At 41.0% G+C, this 20,168-nt stretch overlaps 2 protein-coding genes across 2 annotated transcripts; one reads left to right on the forward strand and one right to left on the reverse strand.

The window, feature by feature from the left end:
* Positions 1 to 49: 49 nt before the first annotated feature.
* gtf2b (general transcription factor IIB) lies at positions 50 to 6,446 on the reverse strand. The gene is made up of 7 exons (XM_079173590.1): positions 6,393 to 6,446; positions 4,663 to 4,775; positions 3,002 to 3,135; positions 2,493 to 2,639; positions 1,689 to 1,818; positions 859 to 1,140; positions 50 to 719 (listed from the first exon to the last, which is right to left on the reverse strand). Exons 1-7 carry the CDS (start codon positions 6,407 to 6,409, stop codon positions 586 to 588), a joined length of 957 nt encoding a protein of 318 aa, XP_079029716.1. The 5' UTR covers positions 6,410 to 6,446; the 3' UTR covers positions 50 to 585.
* Positions 6,447 to 10,366: 3,920 nt separating this feature from the next.
* On the forward strand, positions 10,367 to 18,160 carry lrrc8da (leucine rich repeat containing 8 VRAC subunit Da). The gene is made up of 2 exons (XM_079172717.1): positions 10,367 to 10,634; positions 14,585 to 18,160. Coding segments are annotated over exons 1-2 (2,562 nt in total). The 5' UTR covers positions 10,367 to 10,633; the 3' UTR covers positions 17,146 to 18,160.
* The last annotated feature ends 2,008 nt before the right edge of the window (positions 18,161 to 20,168 follow it).

Below are 20,168 nucleotides of genomic sequence, written 5' to 3' on the forward strand. Positions count from 1 at the left end.
CTTTTATTTGTACCAGTCAATGAACACACTCTGGGTATTTAGAATCTGATCCGCCTTTTGTTCACGCTTGAAACTCATTATGAGGAGGTTTCGATGCGTTTCAGCGCTCACAAAGAGTTTTCGATCTTTGAAGGACCAGAGTAGTAAAACAGGTTTAATGAAAACAAACGTTTAATGTTATTCAAACCAGGAGCTCGTTACCATGCTTTAATGAAAATCTTTTATTTCTTTTAAATTACTTAGAACAATTCAAACTAACAAAATAGAACCAGGTCATTTTTCTACAAAAACAAAAGTATTATGTATACAGTATGAAACCAGCCTAAAATTGCAAGCATCAATTACATTTTCCAACTTGGACATATATACATGGTTCAGTATATACACTCAAATGAAATACTGTAAGAACAGTCTGCAAGCTGTTTATTTAAGCACTGGAATGTGTCCGTTTTATTCCTGTGAGGACGCCTCGACAAAAGGCAACAAGTCTGAGGAGGGACAAGGGAAATCTTCCAAACCCAACACAAACGTGATTTTTTTTTAAAGAAAGAATACAATCCTGTAAGTACAGCAGAAAAAACGTCTTCACAGTTGGGGCAGCTTGTCGACAGGTGTGTCGAATTTGAAGTCTGGAGGGAAGAGTTCTGCAGCGCGTGGGTAGATGAGTCGGTATGACTGTCGGATCGTAACGTCTGCAACACCGGCGATGTCCCCGATTTCTGTGGACACATCCAAGACCAGCTTCAACTCTTTCAATCTGAAAACCTATATGGCCAAAACAACTTCCAAATACACATTTTTTTTCCCCCTCCGGTCTCAAAACAAAATGTGCATCAACAGTATCATTAGAGCACTCACCCTTCTGGGTCTTCTTCTCTGCGGAGGCCTGGGAGGCCATGTAGATGGCGGCTGCAGCCACTGAGATGGGGCTCCTGCCGGGCACCAGGTCGAGCTCCACGGCCTTCCTGGCGATGTAGGTGGCCGCCATCTGCACCTGCTTGGGCAGACCCAGGTTTGAGCAGAAACGAGACATGAAGTCTCCGGTGGTGATGAGGTCCACGCTGGTCTCCAGCGCCTTCAGGATCAGCTTGAAGCACCTGCCGATCTCCTTCTTGGAGATCCGAGAGACGGCACAGATCTCTGTGGACGGAAGGGGCGACGTCAAAGAAATATCCTTTCAGACATTTCTTTCTGTGTGGAATCTCCACTGAACTCCATATTAACATTAAAAAAAAGAAAGTTCACCAATCCTGCATCCATTACTTCTATAAATAGAGACCATAGGGCTGGGAGTCACAATACCTTCGCTAATGGTGGCAAAATACAGACCACAGATCAGATCCCATTGAGAAACATTTAAGGAATTTTGTGTGTGGTACTTTTCCAGGAAAAGGGTAAGAAACATTTTCAAAGATTATATATATATCAATGTACTGTCATTTATCCATAATGTGTTTCTGTACTGACTGAAAATGAAGACATGTTTTCAAATGTTTTTACTAGTCAGACAATACAGGGTTAATTCAACAAACTATAATGTCCAATCCTCTATAACATAATTTAAAGAAGGACAATTCTTGTGATTTTTTTGTCAACAAAGGACTAACTACGTCAATCGTTCCTCAAGAGCGGTCGTAACCCTAATAATACGGCAGATAGCTTAATAAAATAGAAGTGTTTGTTGTGACCTTTGAAGGTTCTCGGTACACCTTCTTGTCTGCAGGCGATGTAGAGACAGGCCGAGGCGATGGCATCGTTGGCTCGGCCCTTCAGGCTCTTCTGTTCATAGACCTGCTTGAATAAGTTGTTTGTTCTGTCCTGCAGAGCAAACACATCATTTACAGAAACATTATTATTTGCATCCCTCTAATGAAAAGGTCTTAATGACAAGCTTCCCAAATACAATCACATGTACACAAGTTTCAAAAAACCCAAATAAAGTGTTTGTTGTAACAGTGTTTGGAAGGTGAATTATAAACATCTATATAAATTGAGCTACACTTTTTTTAAACACCATTTTTAATGTTCAACTAAAACAAGATGGCAAGTCATGATGACCGAGTATAAGTGAGGCTAACCTGCGTGTGCCTGCATACGTAACTCCTTCATTTGCATATTCACTCTATTTCTGTTTGTCTTTAATGACATACAATTTTACTATCATCATCGTCATCATCGTGTACATTATTGAGGCCATGTCTGGAGCTTAAAGACCTCGTGTACTCTTTTATCCTGGAGACACACACATGATGAACATATACACTCTGGTCTGCAGTCTAGTTTCCACTTCAATGATAAACCGCAGAATTACACAGAATTACACAACTAGCACATTCACTTTCATTTCCCTTGTTCCCTTCCTCACCATGTTTTGGCCACAGTTGCGTGGTTTGCATTTCTCTCTCCGTGACAAGGCTCTCTAAAGTGGTATAGCTTTTGTATTTTGACTGCTTAGCAACACTTATTTAAGGATCTTTTTCTTTTTTACTTACGATGATGTTCCTCGGCAGGTTGATGCGATCAGCCATGGTGCTGATTTCTTTGAAGGCGTTGAGCATGGCCCGGTCAGAGCTGCTCATGGTCCGCCGGTTCTGGTACTTGGAGTTACCGAATTCATCAAAACTAGCTGCGCCGGTTCCCTGTGGTGGAAACAGTGGATGTTTATCAGTAACATTCCCTGTCGTCTTATTTCAAAGAGACGCCATGGTAACCTTGAGGAACATGTTTACTGCGGTGCTCTGAAGCACTGTGTGACCCAGACTCAACTAAAATCTGCACCAGATAATATTCATTTAAAAGCGGAAAATGCTGATATGATTATCAAAACTTTACATGCACATCTGAACACGGTAGTCCAAAAACATTTACTCCAGTGGAAATCCGAGTGGCTTAAATATCTCATGAAGAACTTACAATTATTTGAACTGCAGCTTCTTGAAACAGCTGTAGTTTAAACCAGACTACAAACAACACGGCTCATTGATAACAGAGGGCTCCTCACCTTGCTGATCATGGTGGTGAGGTCGCCCCCGTTGAGCAGCGGGTTCTGGGCGTCTCCCACTCTGGAGGGATCTTTGAGGGCTTTCTCATTGGAGAACGTTCTCCACTCTGAGCCGACGTCGATAACACGGTCACCTGAGGACAAATGGTTTGACAATTTTAAATAAATAGATTAAACCTAAAGCACAAGATCCACTTTTTAATGTAGTTCGTTTTTCTCCTCGGGACTACATCTTCACTTTCCACATGACCTTTAAAAACAGACATTTAATATGTGTAATACATTTGGCCTTTTAGTTTGGTTTGAAGACCTTTACAGACTGAATCGGTCTTGTTTTTCAACGCTGTGCACTGATGTCTACACCTGCTGCTCCAAACACATTTCCTTCTATTCGTCAATGACTGAAACACGAGAGGTGAAACGTAACAACAAATCAGACATGGTAGTTTGATTAATGTGAATAACCTGCACATACAAACAAAATGCTTTTCCTGTGTTCTTCTGTCTGTCTGTAATAAATCCCTCTGGAATAATTAACCAGAAGATATTCAGCACAAAGTCCCTCATGAGAAGACATCTTCAGAGACTCGGATACTGTAAATATTGTTTGAATCCTTCCGTACTGTATTTCATCAGCTCATCCACAGCCCTCTTAAGTTTTCCTACTATACAGTATTCTGAATCTAGCTTAACATCTTGCACATCATCCCTCTCTTCTTTCTCATTGTCTCTTTATTGTGGTTGTTGTGAGGCAGAAATACATAATAAAATACGATCTTAACGAATGTTCAAAAGGATGACGGGTGTGACAAAGGCGGACATATTGCTGGTTACCACGTTATGCCTGTTCTTGGAACGGTGTAGCCGAGCCGAGGATTAGATTTCGGATATTTTAATCCTGTTAGGCTTTTTTTTCACCATACATAACTCTCTAACATCTCGAGGCAAAGTGACGTTCATCTCCTTAGAGGACAGCCAAAGCTATGGCAGCAGGAACAGAGGGCCCTTCAGCTGGCGGCTCCCGTGTCCCGCCTGACCTGGTGTCTGCTCGGGGGGCTCGTTAAAGGAGAGCTGTGTGTTCCCTACAGCTTTGTCTCACAATCTGCATCACATGTTGAATGGATTTTTCTCTTCATACACTTTATATCTGGGATTTTCGCACTGAACCAGCCTTTGTCCACCATTTCCTAGGATAGGTGGATCTTTATTGCGTTCGTAATGTCGCTCCATCACTTGCTTGTCCTCTCATCTGCAACGCCTCGGGTAAATTACTCTTTAAACGATGTTTGGCTTTGCTGGTTCACTGGCGCTACCGACGGCCTCAAATCCGATGACCATCATCGCAATGTCTGTATTCCAAAACATTTTGTGCTTATGTGGCAGAAGTTGCTACAACAGTGGTTACGTTGGATTTTTTTTAACTGAAAAACTTCCCAACATCAGTCACAGCTCTTCTCTTGGACAGAGTATGCAGTTATTAGGGATCCCCTCTCAACGTACTCCCCACTTTTCCCAACCCCAGTGCTCTTAACGGCTATTCTCCGATGTGGCGGTATATGAAAAATGAATATCGTATCGGTATACCACCCAGAACTAGTTCAAACACTGAAAGCTCTACAATAAATACAATAAAAGTGCCCATATTGGTAGTGTATACTGACCTACTACAAGGCCGCATTCAGGGCAGATCATGTCCCCTGCTCTGTAGTCCTCCACCAGTATGGCATCAGGGTGGTTGGGACACTGAACTCTTGGAAGGGTCAGGCCATCTCCGCTACAAAAGCAGAACAGTTACATGATCAAACAGCTCAAATGGAAAGAAAAAGATGGAAAAAAGGGAGGAAAATGAAGGCAGACGGCATGGGGTGAGGTAGAGAGAGAGAGAGAGAGAGAGAGAGAGAGAGAGAGAGTTCATGCTGAGGTCAGAGCTGGAAGTAATAATGAAGATTTAAACTGCCAGCAGGGTAGGACTTGTAAACACCACAGGGAGGAAGATCTAAATACATAATGTTACATTTAGCACTTTACTTTCTTCCTTTTGTTGTTGAGAAGAAAAACTCTGAAAGCTCAAATGTGCCTGAACCTGGCTTGAGTAATGTCAATATGTGAAGCAAACATTAAGTAAAACATTATCAAAGATTATAACGGGTCATATTAGTATTAATCCATGATGAACTGAGTCAACAGCAGTTAGATAACAAACTGAAGGCAAACAGAAGCCAGTAGTTAAGAAGCATCACAGTCTTAATTGGGGCTGAAACTAACAATTCTTTTCATTATTGATTAATCTGTGAATTTTCTCAATTGTTTTGTGTATAAAAAGGCACAAAAAAAATCTCAGAGATTAAATTGTCGTCTTTAAAATGCCCAAGATATAAAATCTACAGCTATGTAGAACAAAACCCTCACATTAAAGCTGGAGTCACAGAATATTTGGGTTTTAACTTGTAAATAACTTTTATGAATCAGAATCAGAACCGTTTATGGTCAAGTACGTTACACATACAAGGAACTAGACTTGGTGAAGGGTGTATAACAACAAACAATGAACACAGTGCGACAATCGAGGCATTTATAAATAGAATATTCAAATTCAAATTCAAAAACAAACAGTACGTTAAAACACGTCTATTATAAAAGTGGCAAGTGTATTTTGATATAGAAAGGATGTGCAAAAACTAATAAAATAAAATATATTATATATACACAAATAGCTGATTTATCGACTAATCGTTTTAGGTATAATTTACGTTGAACCCTGAACTTACTAACTAGCTAGCTAAATAACCCCACACGTCACGATGATGTGTGGAAAGCACAACAGATGACCCAAAGGGCGTGATATCAGAAACATTACGACATACTTATGCATATAAACTTTCCACTTTCTACTTTGAATTTACATATTGATAATAATCCAGACCAACCTGTTTTAGCATTTATGTAAATAGACCGCTAGCTTCAAAGCGAGTGCAACGCAATATGAAGTATGTTCTTCAAACTACTCTGACGTTAGCATTACCGTTACCTGTTGTTAGCCGTAAAAAGAGCTAAAGCGGCGAAAAACAAGCTGCGAAGCGACGAAAAACAAGCCGCGAAGCGACGTTAACGTGATAATCAACTCACGGTATTGAGCACCAGCACAGCGGTGAGATAATGTTACGGCGATACAGAGAGCGACTTCTGGCAACATCTAACCGCTAGGCAGCTAATTTGGCTAACGATAGCAAAGCGGCAGTTACCGATCAAAATACACCTCACACATACCGCTGACAGCAGGAATACAGACGTAACATGTGTCATGTCTGACTCGATAACGTTTACAAATGTACATTCTGAGAGCCCACATGATGAAGGAAGAGGGGAATATTTGGTTAACGTAGTTACGCACCGGCTTGTCGACGCCATGTTGTTCCTCTCTCTGCCTGTGAGTCGAAGAAACAATTGAATGCTCCACCTATATTTATAACTTTTTCTGATCACGTGCCCCGTTGGAGTATGGCGAATCGTAAGGCTCAAACTAGTCGAACCATCCTCCCGTTTGCATAACATGTTTTGTTGAGAGAGCGAGAGAGAGAGAGAGAGAGAGAGAGAGACAGAGAGAGAGAGAGAGAGAGAGAGAGAGAAAGAGAGAAAGAGAGAGAAAGAGAGAGAGGAAGTTATAAAGTAACATCATTTACTAAGCACTTAGTGTTGACTAACCAATGCTAATGCTTTCAGCATTATATATATTATATATGTACATACCCAGGCCTATTCCAAGGCCTATATATGAAAGCATTATATATATGAAAGCATTATATATATATAATACATACTGTATATATAGATTCCCAGGCCTATATAATTTATATATATATATGAAAGCATTATATATATATTATATATATATTCCCAGGCCTATATATATATGACTAACTAACTAACAGCAAGATTAATGCTTGTGTTTTTCATGACAAATGACCATTTAAAACTTCTGTACTGCCACAAGGAATACCTAAACTGTACTATCCTAAGTAGCCCGATGATGAAAAAAGGGCCTGTGACATTGATGTCTGAGAGTGCCAGCCTGTGTCTCTGACTCTGTACCAGTCTGTGACTGCTCCTCTGTATCATACTTCCCAGGCCTGTGAAGGAAACCACACAATGACACAAAGAGTCACTTGATTTGGTTAGGTTTTGGAACAGAATGACAAATCTACAAATTGTATATTTGAATTAACTATCATATAAACATGAATAACACATTACTTATAGCATGTGCAGCAACTAACATTTATTTCTAAAAACGTATTTCTTACGAAAATTCTTTGGAAAATAAAGTTAACTGGAAATTTGTAATACATTATCATTACCTAAACAGTACCAGTCAATAATGCCAGTGTGCATCAGGACAACAGCAGGTGGAGCTAAATAACTGACTTATTACAGTGATAAGATTTCATGGACAGATCATTTGGCACTGATCTCTCTCTCAGTGGTGCAACATACTGAAACGTATAACTATGGGATCATACGTGTTTGAATAGTAAAATGAGACTCAACCAACACGGATCTTTGTCAGGTTTTGCTGAGTATTCAGCATCTGGGCAATGGTATCAGACGTCTGGCAAGTGTTGTCAGCTCGAAGTGATGTTGATGTCTGGGTCCAGTGCAAGTGATTCTGGCCCCTGGTGAAAACTAGCCGTCTCATCCCGACTGCAAATGATAAGCAACAGCCCAATGTTTTTGTTTACAGCTTCTGATTTGAAAATAATGTGGGTAAAACATATGCATCACAAGCTATTATATTTCCTTTACCACACTGTTGCAACTGATTCGTCTGAAGTGTCCCTGAGAAGCATTCACATATCTTTAATGCATGTTTTCGGATACCACTCATGATACAAGACCGCTGCTGGACTTAGCAAGACTGTGGAAACTAAACTTGCATAAACATGAACAAGTCACAGCACGAGAGATATCACAGTTACATTAAACAAAACGAAGGCAAGCAGAGTCAGAGTCAGATGTGTTCTCCGGCGCTCTCTCTTTGTCTCAAACACACATACAAAATCTCACACAGTACTCACGACCACAATGCCTCAGCAGCTTTCCAACTGCAACATCATATCACACCACATCATCATTCTTCATGACTATACTGTATGTCAAGTAATAACAAAGGATCCACACATGCAAGCAAACAGCCGCAAATGTCTGGAGTAGTGTGTGTGTTATTTGACACACCCACTGGTACACACACTCATTCTCCCCACTACATGTCAAACACTTACCTTGATCTAATACTGAATTTCCACTGGGTGTGTGGGTGAGACAACTCTTGTCTGCTCATCGTGCTTACAGGAAATTAATTACCATAGAAACACGTTTGTTTGGGTTTGGTGTTGGTTTGTGGCTTTGGTCTAAAATTGAATAATGGTGCATTTTTTTGCTACTTCCACACATAGAACTCACATGTGTCTGTCTGGTGTGCATTTAAACCACCAGCTAATGTGTGTCGGTGTGATACTACCCAGAATATTCTTTACAAAACAGAGAGGGAGGTCCATGCTGAATTATTTATATCTCATTGAGGCAATTCTCAACGCACTGAGCTGGTTGCCAGGGGTGTCTGTGGTCCCCAGCTGTTGACCCCGTCACCCCCAGGAAACCCCATACTGTCCCACCACTGTTCTTACTGCCCAGTATGACGACAAACCAAACCATTAAATCGTTATGCCTTTTTCTTTCCTGTTACCTCACCACACCAACCATATGTCTCGCCTCAGTCAGATGAACATCTGTAGGTTATAGTAATCAGAATCAGTGTCATTAGCAGTATTACTAATGCTATAAAGTCATTGACCAAATTCACATCAGCATGTACGTCATATAAAACTTTACTGCATACAATGTTGTGGCAACACGTTGTGGAGGGAGTTACTGGGAACTGTTTGAAAACAATTCATGAGGCTCCAGTCAAGTTAAGTGGGTTCACATCCACTACTCTACTACTTTTCTCCTTCACTTTGTCTACCCTGTCTTTGTTTGGAGTTCTTAAAGGGAGCCACTATAAACTCAGCTATCAAAAGACTGCCCTACTCAACTCTAAGCAAACATTTGGCTCTATTGCAAAACCACTATTGTAGAGCCTGTAAAGAACACATCCGTGTACTAGCTCTGCTTGCGTTTATGTATGGTCACACGCCACCTCCACATCTGATCTTGTAACCTGCCAGACTAACGCACTACATGCCCTCACTACCTGCTTCTCTCTCCCCCCCCCCCCCCCCCCCCCTCCTTCTCTCAAAGTACAAGGGTAGCGTGAGCAAGAATAGAGTGCTTGCAGCCAGCAGCCCAGGACCGGTTGAAACCTGTATGGGTTGCAACTGAGGAGACACTTCCTCCACCCGGTGCATCATCAACCAAATCCAGAAAGAGCTGGAAACGATGCATGCCTTCAGCACACAGGGTCCTATTGACTGTTGAGTTTCTCAATACCAATAATACAGAGAGATAGATAGATAGATAGATAGATAGATAGATAGATAGATAAATAGATAGATAGATAGATAGATAGATAGATAGATAGATAGATAGATAGATAGATAGATAGACAGACAGACAGACAGATAGATAGATAATATTAATAATGTTGCACATGTTAACAACAGTTTAGTTTAACTCTAACAAACACAAGGCATCGTGTTAAATACGTGGCATGTGCACAAAAGGCAAATATGATAATTCTTAATTAGTGAGTAAAGTTATTTCAACACCATGATGCATGTGGTGTCTGCTACTCTGAAACAAAGAAGAAGCCTGTGCTGCGTTCATGTAACGCTGGAAAGAACTGAGACAAGAGAGCTCAGTTTTCAGTTGGTATTCCTGCAAAGCTCATTATTAATAGCATTCCCTTCAGGTTTTTGTTCTGAATTACATCTCATTTGTTCCTCTTGCTGGATACTTAACTTACTGGAATTATGAGCGAGACCATTTTAGTGGCCTCATATATTTGTACTTTCTGCTGGCAAGAAGAAGAAAAAAAGATCAACGTTTCGATTTTTCCTCTATGGTTTGCGTAAGTGCGTATGTGACCGGACGTACGCCCACGGAGTGCAGGGGGTCACAGTGGGGCTCATAATGTCGGTAAAATGCGCACTTCCAGCTCATTTTTTTTTTTTTAGCTCAGCAGGTTGGCTGTGTCCCTCCGTCTATGTCACCTTTTCCCATACGGCTTTGAACGCAACATCAGATAAGCCAGCAGGCCGTGCTCACGGGAAGTTGCCGTAACGTCGTCCACCAATGAGAAGCACCCATAACACCCATAACGGCGGTCCGTGCGGCTCCATATTGGATCTGCCTTTTCTTAGAGATACATTGCGCTGGAGGTCTTTCTGCGCATATTGTCAAACATATAAGCCAGGCAGCCGGCTCTGCTTCCCGGGAGCTCAGGTATGAGGGATGTGGACGACAATAGGCGCTGTCACGGACAAATGTTCTCCAGTGCTTTGTTTTACGCACCGGCGTCATTCCCACAGTTTATAACTGGGCTGAGAAATTAGGTTAGAGGCGCACCTGACGATCGGAGCGAAAAGTGGCATGCAGGCTGAGGAAGAAATAATTGGATTGAGATAACGCCGCACAGGCAGTAAGTATAGTTACCTTAACTATGTTGTGAATGTTTACTTTAAACCAACGCATTTCCTTTTTTTGAATTAATAATCAATAACCTGACTGATACTGTTTCTCCCCGCGTGGCCGAGTAGATAATGGTTTCCAGATAAGAAACTGGTTACCTGGTGTGAATGTTTAACGCCTGCGGAGATATTTGGAAATTCAATTTCACATGTTTCAACAAGTCACCTGACACGCTACACCCGAGAACTTACTGCCCGAGAACTCCTCACGTGAGCGGTTCATCACCCAAACACAGACATGTCTTATTTCCTCTTGTCTGTGCTTGAAGTGGAAAACACAAGGGCCAGTACTTCCCTTTTACACATGTCAGCATCAGCAGTCTCTTGCTACTTATTCCTGTCTATTTGTTATTTCGTTGAGCATGTTATACTGTGCCTGTCATAAATAGTTGTGATTTTATGGTTATTATTATACTTGGGCTTTGCATATTTTATGGTCAATCTATAATACTCTTATAATAATCCAGCTGAAACGTTATAGGGTTATGGTGGTGTATTTGTATGTTTACCCAATGTGTTAATATTGAAAGTGCTTCCCTGTGTTATTTGTAGCCTGTAGTATCGCTCTATGATATATTGTAGGATGCAGCCTGGAATCAACTTCAGCCTGCCAAACAGGCAGGTATGAGCAGGTTCAATTCAGGATGATCACATATATGATGCAGCAGGATAAAAAGATACATTCTGAATTTCTATAGTAAATAAAAGACACTAGATATTGTTTTTGGGGTTCCTCCCTCAAGAGATTTTAAGGTTTTTGACTTAAAACAATGCAATTGTACATCATTTTGAACCCGTATTATTACCATATATAACAATCCAAAAGCAAACAAACAGTTAAATAATGTTGTTATTGTTTATACATATCACAGTCTTTGTCTGAACATTTAACATTTCATTTTTCTGGAAATATTTGCCCTGTAAAACTAGATTATGTAAATCCAAAGAACAGTTCCAGAAAACGTATAATATAATTATATTTGTTCTCAAATTATAAACAAAGTTATGACGAAAAGATCACGTGAACATTGTATCGATAAATGACAGCACACGTGTTTTACCCAGATAACCTGATATGAAGAGGGCAGAAAACAGTACCGGCAGCTTGAGATAAGTGGCGGTGCACAAGAAAAAGTCACGGTGCGCCAAAGAGTAAAACGTTGAAGTGCCGGCCTACCTCGAGCACTGCCTCTTGTGGGGGAATAGTCTACCCCACAGTAAATGAATAACAAATAAGCGATATAGCCTGTTTCCCACATGGCCAGTCTGTGACCAATTTCCTTGCTGTCTGGAGCCCAAACCTGGCTTTAACTTAGTTTACACTAAATTGTTGCCATCCTTAAACTCATAATCTTTCGTAATGAAATAACACTTAACAGGCAGTACAGTGGCTACTATCACATGGTGAGGTCAGTTGTATGCAGTCTGTACAGGGCAGCATTGTCAGAGGAGGGGGATTTTGTCTGCCCCTGGGAGCCCCCCCACACACTAAGCCTTTTATTTTCATGTTTAGATGTGTTGCCTCTGCTAAGTGAGAAGAGACTGGGGGAGGGTTGATCATTATAAACCACTGTGGAGCCTCTATCAACTTTGTCACTGTTGCGATACACAAACATCACCTGCGCTGCTGCTTTCTCCAGATAGATCATTAAGCGTGTAAATTCAGCCATCATTCATTTAATTATTTATTCCCCTGACATGTCAAGATGCCTTCCGTGAAAAAGCCCATTCTTGAATATCAGAGCACTAAAAGAAAACACCAACATAACCCCATATTTACAGTGACAACCATGTGTGCTGCTGGATAGGTGTGACCATAACAGATTGCTTTTCACGTCACAGTGAGAGAAGACGTAGCTTTTAAGTTCCCCAAAACAAGAAGTTAACTAACTTGGTGTAGCCCAGCAGTAATACGATGGGACAATGAAGACTATTCCCTGACAGACACTTTATTTTTTTAGTCATATGCTGATATTTAAGAACTAATACATCAGATATCTATTTTTTTTAAATACTAAAAGTGCTTTTAAATGAGATCAGACATTATCTTTGTTTATTTTTGTATATGTATTTTATATGTAATAAACTTATATCAGCTGTTAATATCAGCCCGCTGATTTATCAGTCAGGCTGTAGTGAAGACCCACTGAAATAGAAAATAATTGCACCACACCCATACGTCACACGCAACACATTAGTCTGTCAAACAATAGCAAAGCTACTTTGACTTTGTGAACAAAGTAGGAAAAAAATATTCTTAAATTTTTCATTTGCAGAATAAAAATTGCATTGCTAGACCTCTGTGACCTTTCGTTCATGCTGGAGACATCCATGATTAATACGCAGGAGCCATATGCTGCATATTATGTGCTTGTTTGGAGGCTGATGGATCTCAGTGATCAACTGAAACTTAACTGATCTGAAATAAAAATATTTTTTAGCTGTGAGAAAGAATTTCCATATATTAACACATTATGATTAATACACAGGAAACTTATTAGCCATACCTTTTTAATCTTACTGCTGGCTTTTAAAGATAACGCCACTGGGAGTCAACAACTGTTAGCGCGTCACATAACATGTAAGGGTGTCACCCTCAAAGTAGAAACTAATTTCTGCATTTTTTATTGTGACTTTGTGTATATTTGTTTTATCAAAACACACTACGTATAGTTGGAATTTCTTCAAAACAATTAAAGCCTCAAAAAGATTATATTAAAAGAAAGATGGAATTTGTAGTATTATCTTATTTGAAAAAACAAAACATTTATATAAAGTTAAATATAGATTTTCTTGCAAGCAATGTTCAGAACAGTTCAATGGGTCATCTGCCTCAGCGCATAGTGCAGTATGAAATATTGAACATGTGTTGCAGAACTATTGCTCTTCAGTGCAGGTCCCGGGGTTTAAAGAGACAGCAAACTGTCATGATGGACAGATAATTTGCTTATTCCTAGAATCACATGAATCATTTTGATTGTGTTTGTGTGGATTAGAAGCAGTAAATGTATGAAATATGATACAAGCGAACGCCACGTCCACTAAATTGGAAAACACAGTGATCCATGAGTGCCCAATGTATTCGTGAGTCAAAACAGTTGGTAGCCCTCTGCCCACATCAAAGGACTCTGCATTGTTCCAGTAACAGCATGTTCAAATAAGTCTGAATTGAGCACAATCTGGACTCCGGGCTTAAACATCATACAAACATTACTGAATGAAACTTCCCTGCCACGTGAGAGCTGAATGGAGCACACCAAGATGAAATAATGGAGAACAAGAGCACTCAGCTGTGCAGTCACAGTTACATATTCACACCTTGTACAGCTGGGGGGTTAAATGTGTTTCTAGCTTTCCACTTTTGACAACCTGCTGTGGATTTGACCCAGAAAGCTTCAACTTCCTGTGTAGGTTTGGGCTCTAGAAACTCGTGTTATTTCTGAAATTTCTGTTTTTGTTTCCGAGAAGATGACTGAAAGTAAAGGGTCTCAGCGTTTAAGAGACTGTTTATGTTCAGACTTTTAATCAGAGAGTGTAGGGCTGCAATGTTTTTCCTTACAGATGAATTTATTGATTAATGTTGTTGAATAATTGTTTGTTATATAAAATGTCAAATTGTGAAATATTTCCATCAAAGTTTTGAAGGTTATGTCTTCAGATGTCATGTTTTATTTGATACACTCAACTCAAAACGCAATTTCACCTCACGTTGCAGAAACTGGGACAAGAGCATGTTTGGAATATCAAAATAGTCGCCACTTAATTTTCTGTTGATCAACTTATTGATTAATCAAATATTGGTTTTATCTGTAAGACTTTTTTTCATCTGTAAGACTTTTTCTTACATGCTAACATTTGAACGACCAGAGTATATTAACAGACTCTCCTCTATTCGTTGCAGTGATGTTCACACTCACTGAGGTTGCATCCTTGAATGACATCCAGCCGACGTACCGCATCCTGAAGCCATGGTGGGACGTCTTCATGGACTACCTGGGGCTGGTCATGCTCATGCTGGCCATATTCGCCATGACCATGCAGATCACCAAGGACCAGGTGGCCTGCCTTCCGTGTCTGGAGGACCCGGAGGACCCCTCGGGAGCTAAGCCTAACTCGTTCACGGAGCAGAGCGCACAGAAAGCAGCCTCAACAGCAGCCACCGTGGCAACCCCCCTCCCCCTCCCCCTCGTCACTAAGGACTTACCAGACGAAGTTGCCCATGAAATCCATGTCACACACCAACACACTGCTGTGTTCGCAGAGAATTATGTCAATCAACCTCAACCAACAGGGGTCAGGACCAACCTGGACTATCAACAATATATCTTCATCAACCAAATATGTTACCATGTTGCCTTGCCCTGGTATTCCAAGTACTTTCCTTACCTCACACTCATCCACACCATTGTTCTCATGGTCAGTAGCAATTTCTGGTTCAAATACCCCAAAACGAGCTCAAAGATTGAGCATTTTGTTTCGATTCTAGGTAGATGCTTTGAGTCTCCCTGGACCACGAAGGCTTTGTCTGAAACGGCTTGTGAGGACTCTGAGGAGAACAAACAACGGTTGACCGGCACCTCCAGTGCACCCAAGCAGGTATCTTTAGAGGGGAAGGACGAAGGCACAAATGTCAACTCGTCCACACCCATGCTCGGGGTGAAGTTCTCTGCAGATAAGCCCATCGCAGAGGTACCAAGTAGTATGACAATCCTGGACAAGAAAGACGGGGAGCAGGCCAAAGCCTTGTTTGAGAAAGTAAGAAAATTCAGAGCTCACGTGGAGGACAGTGATTTCATCTACAAGCTCTATGTAGCACAGACCGTTGTCAAAACCGTCAAGTTTATTTTGATATTATCCTACACTTCAACCTTTTTGGCTAAAATAAATTTCAAGCATGATTGTGAACCCGATATCAAACAGCTAACGGGGTACAGAAAGTTCTTCTGTACGCACAACATGGCGTTCATGCTGAACAAGCTGCTTATTAGCTACATGGCTTTGATTTTGATCTACGGGATGGCTTGCTTGTACTCTCTCTTCTGGGTGTTTCGACGGCCTCTGAAAGAGTACTCATTCGAGAAAGTCCGGGAGGAGAGCAGCTTTAGTGACATTCCTGATGTCAAAAATGACTTTGCATTCCTCTTACACATGGTTGACCAGTATGACCAACTCTACTCCAAACGCTTTGGTGTCTTCTTGTCTGAGGTCAGTGAAAACAAGCTTAGGGAGATCAGCCTCAATCACGAGTGGACCTTTGAAAAACTCAGGCAGCTTGTGACCCGTAACGCACTGGACCAGCAGGAGCTGCACCTTTTCATGCTCTCTGGACTTCCGAATGCAGTGTTTGACCTCACGGACTTGGAAGTGCTGAAACTGGAGCTGATTCCTGAGGTGAGGTTTTCGGCAAAGGTCTCCCAAATGACCAGCCTGCTGGAGCTGCATCTCTGCCACTGTCCGGCCAAAGTAGAGCAAACAGGGTTTGCTTTCCTCCGTGACCATCTCCGCTGCCTTCATGTCAAGTTCACTGACGTTGCTGAGATCCCGGCATGGGTGTACTTGCTGAGGAGTTTAAGGGAACTTAACCTAATCGGCAACTTGAGCTCAGAAAATAACAAAATGATTGGTCTAGAGTCCATGCGAGATTTGAGGCATTTAAAGACATTGTGCTTGAAGAGCAACCTCACTAAAATGCCTACAAACATCACAGAGCTGTCGCCACATCTGATTAAGCTCGTAGTGCACAATGATGGTACAAAGCTGGTGGTACTAAATAGTCTGAAAAAAATGACAAATCTAATTGAACTGGAGCTGCACACCTGCGAACTGGAGAGGATTCCCCACGCTATTTTCAGCTTGACCAACTTGCAAGAACTCGACCTGAAATCGAACAACATCCGAACTATCGAGGAGATCATCAGCTTCCAGCATCTCAAGAGGCTGACGTGTCTTAAACTGTGGCACAACAAAATTATCACCATCCCATCCTCCATTGGCCAGGTCAAGTCTCTGGAGTCTCTCCACCTCTCTCACAATAAACTGGAGTCCCTGCCTCCGGCCCTGTTCACTCTCCCTAAACTGCGGTACTTGGACGTGGGCCACAACTCCATCTCAGTGCTCCCTCCAGATGTGGGTCTCCTCCACAATCTGCAGCACCTTTCCATCAACTCCAACAAGCTGGAGGCGCTGCCCAAGCCTCTGTTCAGATGCACGAAGCTCAAGGCGCTGTGTCTGGGGAACAATGCGCTCACCGTGCTGCCGGAGACTGTGGGTCAACTGGTCCAGCTCACTCAGCTGGAGCTGAGGGGAAACTGTCTCGACAGACTGCCCGTCCAGCTGGGAAACTGCCGCCTGCTGCGCAAAAGCGGCCTGGTTGTGGAGGACCATCTCTTTGACACGCTGCCTGTGGAAGTGAAGGAGAACTTCAGCCGAGAGACCAACACGTCCTTTACGAGTGGCTTATAGCACAAAAAGCACGACTCATGGTTCACGAGGTCATGACACGCCTGCATAACGGATGTAAGAGGAGACTCTTTATTATTATAATATCCATAAAAATGAATGCATTTTCTTGATTATTTTAATGAGTTGTCTAAGTTGCTTGCGTATTAATAATGGTACAGATAGTTTTACTTGTTGCTGAGTATGTAATTCAGCAACTCTTTGGCATTTAGGCTTTTCATAGCTTTGAGTAATAAAACATTAGAAATCTAGCTTCTCTATGTAATACTCTATAGACCAAAACTGTTTGCTCCAATGACACAGTATGTAGATTTTCCATTATTGTTTGTACTCAGGTATAATTGTAACCATGGGGAACAATCTTTTTTGCCTTAACTGCTGCTTTTTCTTTTCTTTTCCTTTTTTTTACAGTGAGGGCTTTCACAAACACAAGGCCAAAAATGAATTTTTAATGTTTTCTTGTTAGTTTTTCATACATACACTATCCACAGAGAAATTTCTACATGTTATAGAAGACACAATGCAACACTTCTTTCTCAGTAGCTTTAACTTTTATTTTAATCGTGTAACCTTTATTTTTCTCAATGTCTGTAGCCAAAGGAATGAGTTTAGAGTTGAAAACTCAGGTGGAGACGAAGCACCAGAAATGAACCTTTACCTTCCTGTTGTAGAGATTGTATACTAAGGCCTTTAGTAATTCATTTGCACATTGAAAACATATTGATTTAAAGATCGGTGAATGTCCTTTGTGATAACATGTCCCCAGACCAACGTGAGCTGATAAAAGGGAACTCTTTTTAATCATGCTTTGAAGTTTGAAATGTGTAATAGAACCGGTAGGACTGATTATTTAACATGTCAGAGCTGAACAATGACGACACATCTGCCTTCATTCTTCTCAATGTATTTCTATGTAGGCCTATATTTACAGTATGTGTTCTTTAGAGCTGCTGTACCACCTTTGTGATCCTATGCTCAAAGTTCACAGCTTTATGGCACAATAAAACACGATTTTAGATGAATGTCTAATCATTATTCGTGTACTTCAGACGCACTCCACAAAACACTTGAGCTGTGTTAAGAATCACATACTTTACTTCAGTACATACTGCAGACGCCCTTACACAGTACGTACGGTTGCATGCAGTATGCATTCAATTGGGACATTCTACTTCGTTATAACATGGCACCGTTTCACCCTCTTGCTCATTTATCTGCTGCACAGAGGATTGTGGGTCAGAATAGCCAGAAAAACATGCTGGCTGAAATCCTGTTATTTTTGGAATACTGCATTTTAAATACTATGTACTATGTAATACAACGTATTTTCTGGCATACTAAATAGTATGGTAGTGTGGTCATTGGAGCACACAGTATGCTGCAATGAAAAAGGGAAGTGAATGAATCAGATTCATTTAATTATTTTGACTCATAATAGCAGGAAATACACATGTGGCTCTAATAACATTACCGAGGCCTTTGTCTCAGACATTAACCAGCGTATTAGTCACACCTGTGTTTGATCAGTTAAAATGTGGAAACGGTATACTCATCACAAGTTTCACTCTCACAAAATAAGAGTCTTTGCTCATGTCCGCCTACAAGGCATACAAAGGCCCCTGAGCCATGGACCATCTGACCATGTCATCAAGAGACAGATAGTGGACCAGGTTACACTGACCTCAGTGACTCACTAGGAAGACGGCGATCCCAACCTGCTAATTCTACAGTGAGACCAAATGAGTCCACATGATGTGTTTCCAGTTCACTGATAGTAAAGAAGCTGTAGTCTTTGTCTTGACATATCTTCAGGTTTATTAGGCTTAACCCACATAATCCATAATCTCTTTCACCTGTTGTCTAATGTTAATATGATGAAGATAGATGTCTTGTGTTCATCCACCCATATGATCCTTCTGAAAATATGTCACATTTATAATTCCCAGTAGACCAGTCCATTCTCCTGTACGTGGGTTGGCTTTTACTGGGAACCTGATGATTCTCTGCTAACCAGTAATAATGTTTGAGTGAGTGAGTGAGTCCTGGTGGGGAGGAAACAATAGCTTCACTGTTTCTAGTCAAGGTCATAGAGTTATTGCATGTTATGCATGTATGTAGCCTTCTGTTCAGCAGTCTAATTGATGGCCTTGCAGTAACCCTCCGAGTAAGGGAACTTGTCTGAGAAATTACATCATGATGTAACTGTCCTTGAGATACCCTACCTGGCTTTTTAAAGGCGTCAGCACATACTGCTGCTCATACTGTTGCGCTCATTCACTTTGTTGAGAGTAAATAACCTTTGAACAAATACTGCTCTCCTCTGCAGATCAGGTTCTGTAGTAAAATATACCTTTCGAAGTTTGTCACAGATTTCAAAATAAGGGTGCATTCTTTCTCCATTGTGAAGTCACTATAAACACTGTAGCATAGTTTAATCACCACAGTGGTGGAATGAACTCTCCACTGACGTCAGGACAGCAGAGTTGCTGCCAATCTTTCGGCGCAGGCTGAAAACTCACCTCTTCAAGAAGTACTACCCTGAGCCTTCCACTTAGCACATATTGTATTCATACTAGTTTGTTGCACTTATTATATTCATATTAGTTTGTTTCTGCACTGTACTTTTGATCTGGTTTATGCTCTTAGATGCTTGTTTAAAAAGGGAGTTGCACTTATGACTTCTGGTGACCTGTAGTTCTCTTGAATACCTATGTTGAATACACTTATTGTAAGTCGCTTTGGATAAAAGCGTCTGCTAAATGACTGTAATGTAATGTAATGTAATAACCGAGCTTGTATCATACTAACATTATTTGCAATGGTTTCCAAAATTGTGTCAGTGTCAGGAAAAATCATAATTTGTATGTAATCCATGACCAGATTAATCCACTGGGTGTTCAGAAATGAGATGCGAGCCACTACTGACCCTTTATTTGTGGTATTTTAGTAACCACAAATATATTTAGGGATATACAGGATGCAAATTATGACACAGGTAGACAAGACAAACTAATGCAGGGCCACTT

This window comes from Pholis gunnellus (assembly GCF_910591455.1).
Source record: "Pholis gunnellus genome assembly, chromosome: 14".
NCBI classification, from domain to species: Eukaryota; Metazoa; Chordata; class Actinopteri; order Perciformes; family Pholidae; genus Pholis; species Pholis gunnellus.

What these genes read in the sequence shown, in the direction of transcription:
- gtf2b (XM_079173590.1), bottom strand. An exon ending in TGTACCGAGAACCTTCAAAG is followed by an intron (nt 1,141 to 1,688) that starts GTCACAACAAAC and finishes TTCCGTCCACAG; the next exon opens with AGATCTGTGCCGTCTCTCGG. An exon ending in AGAGAAGAAGACCCAGAAGG is followed by an intron (nt 720 to 858) that starts GTGAGTGCTCTA and finishes ATGTGTCCACAG; the next exon opens with AAATCGGGGACATCGCCGGT.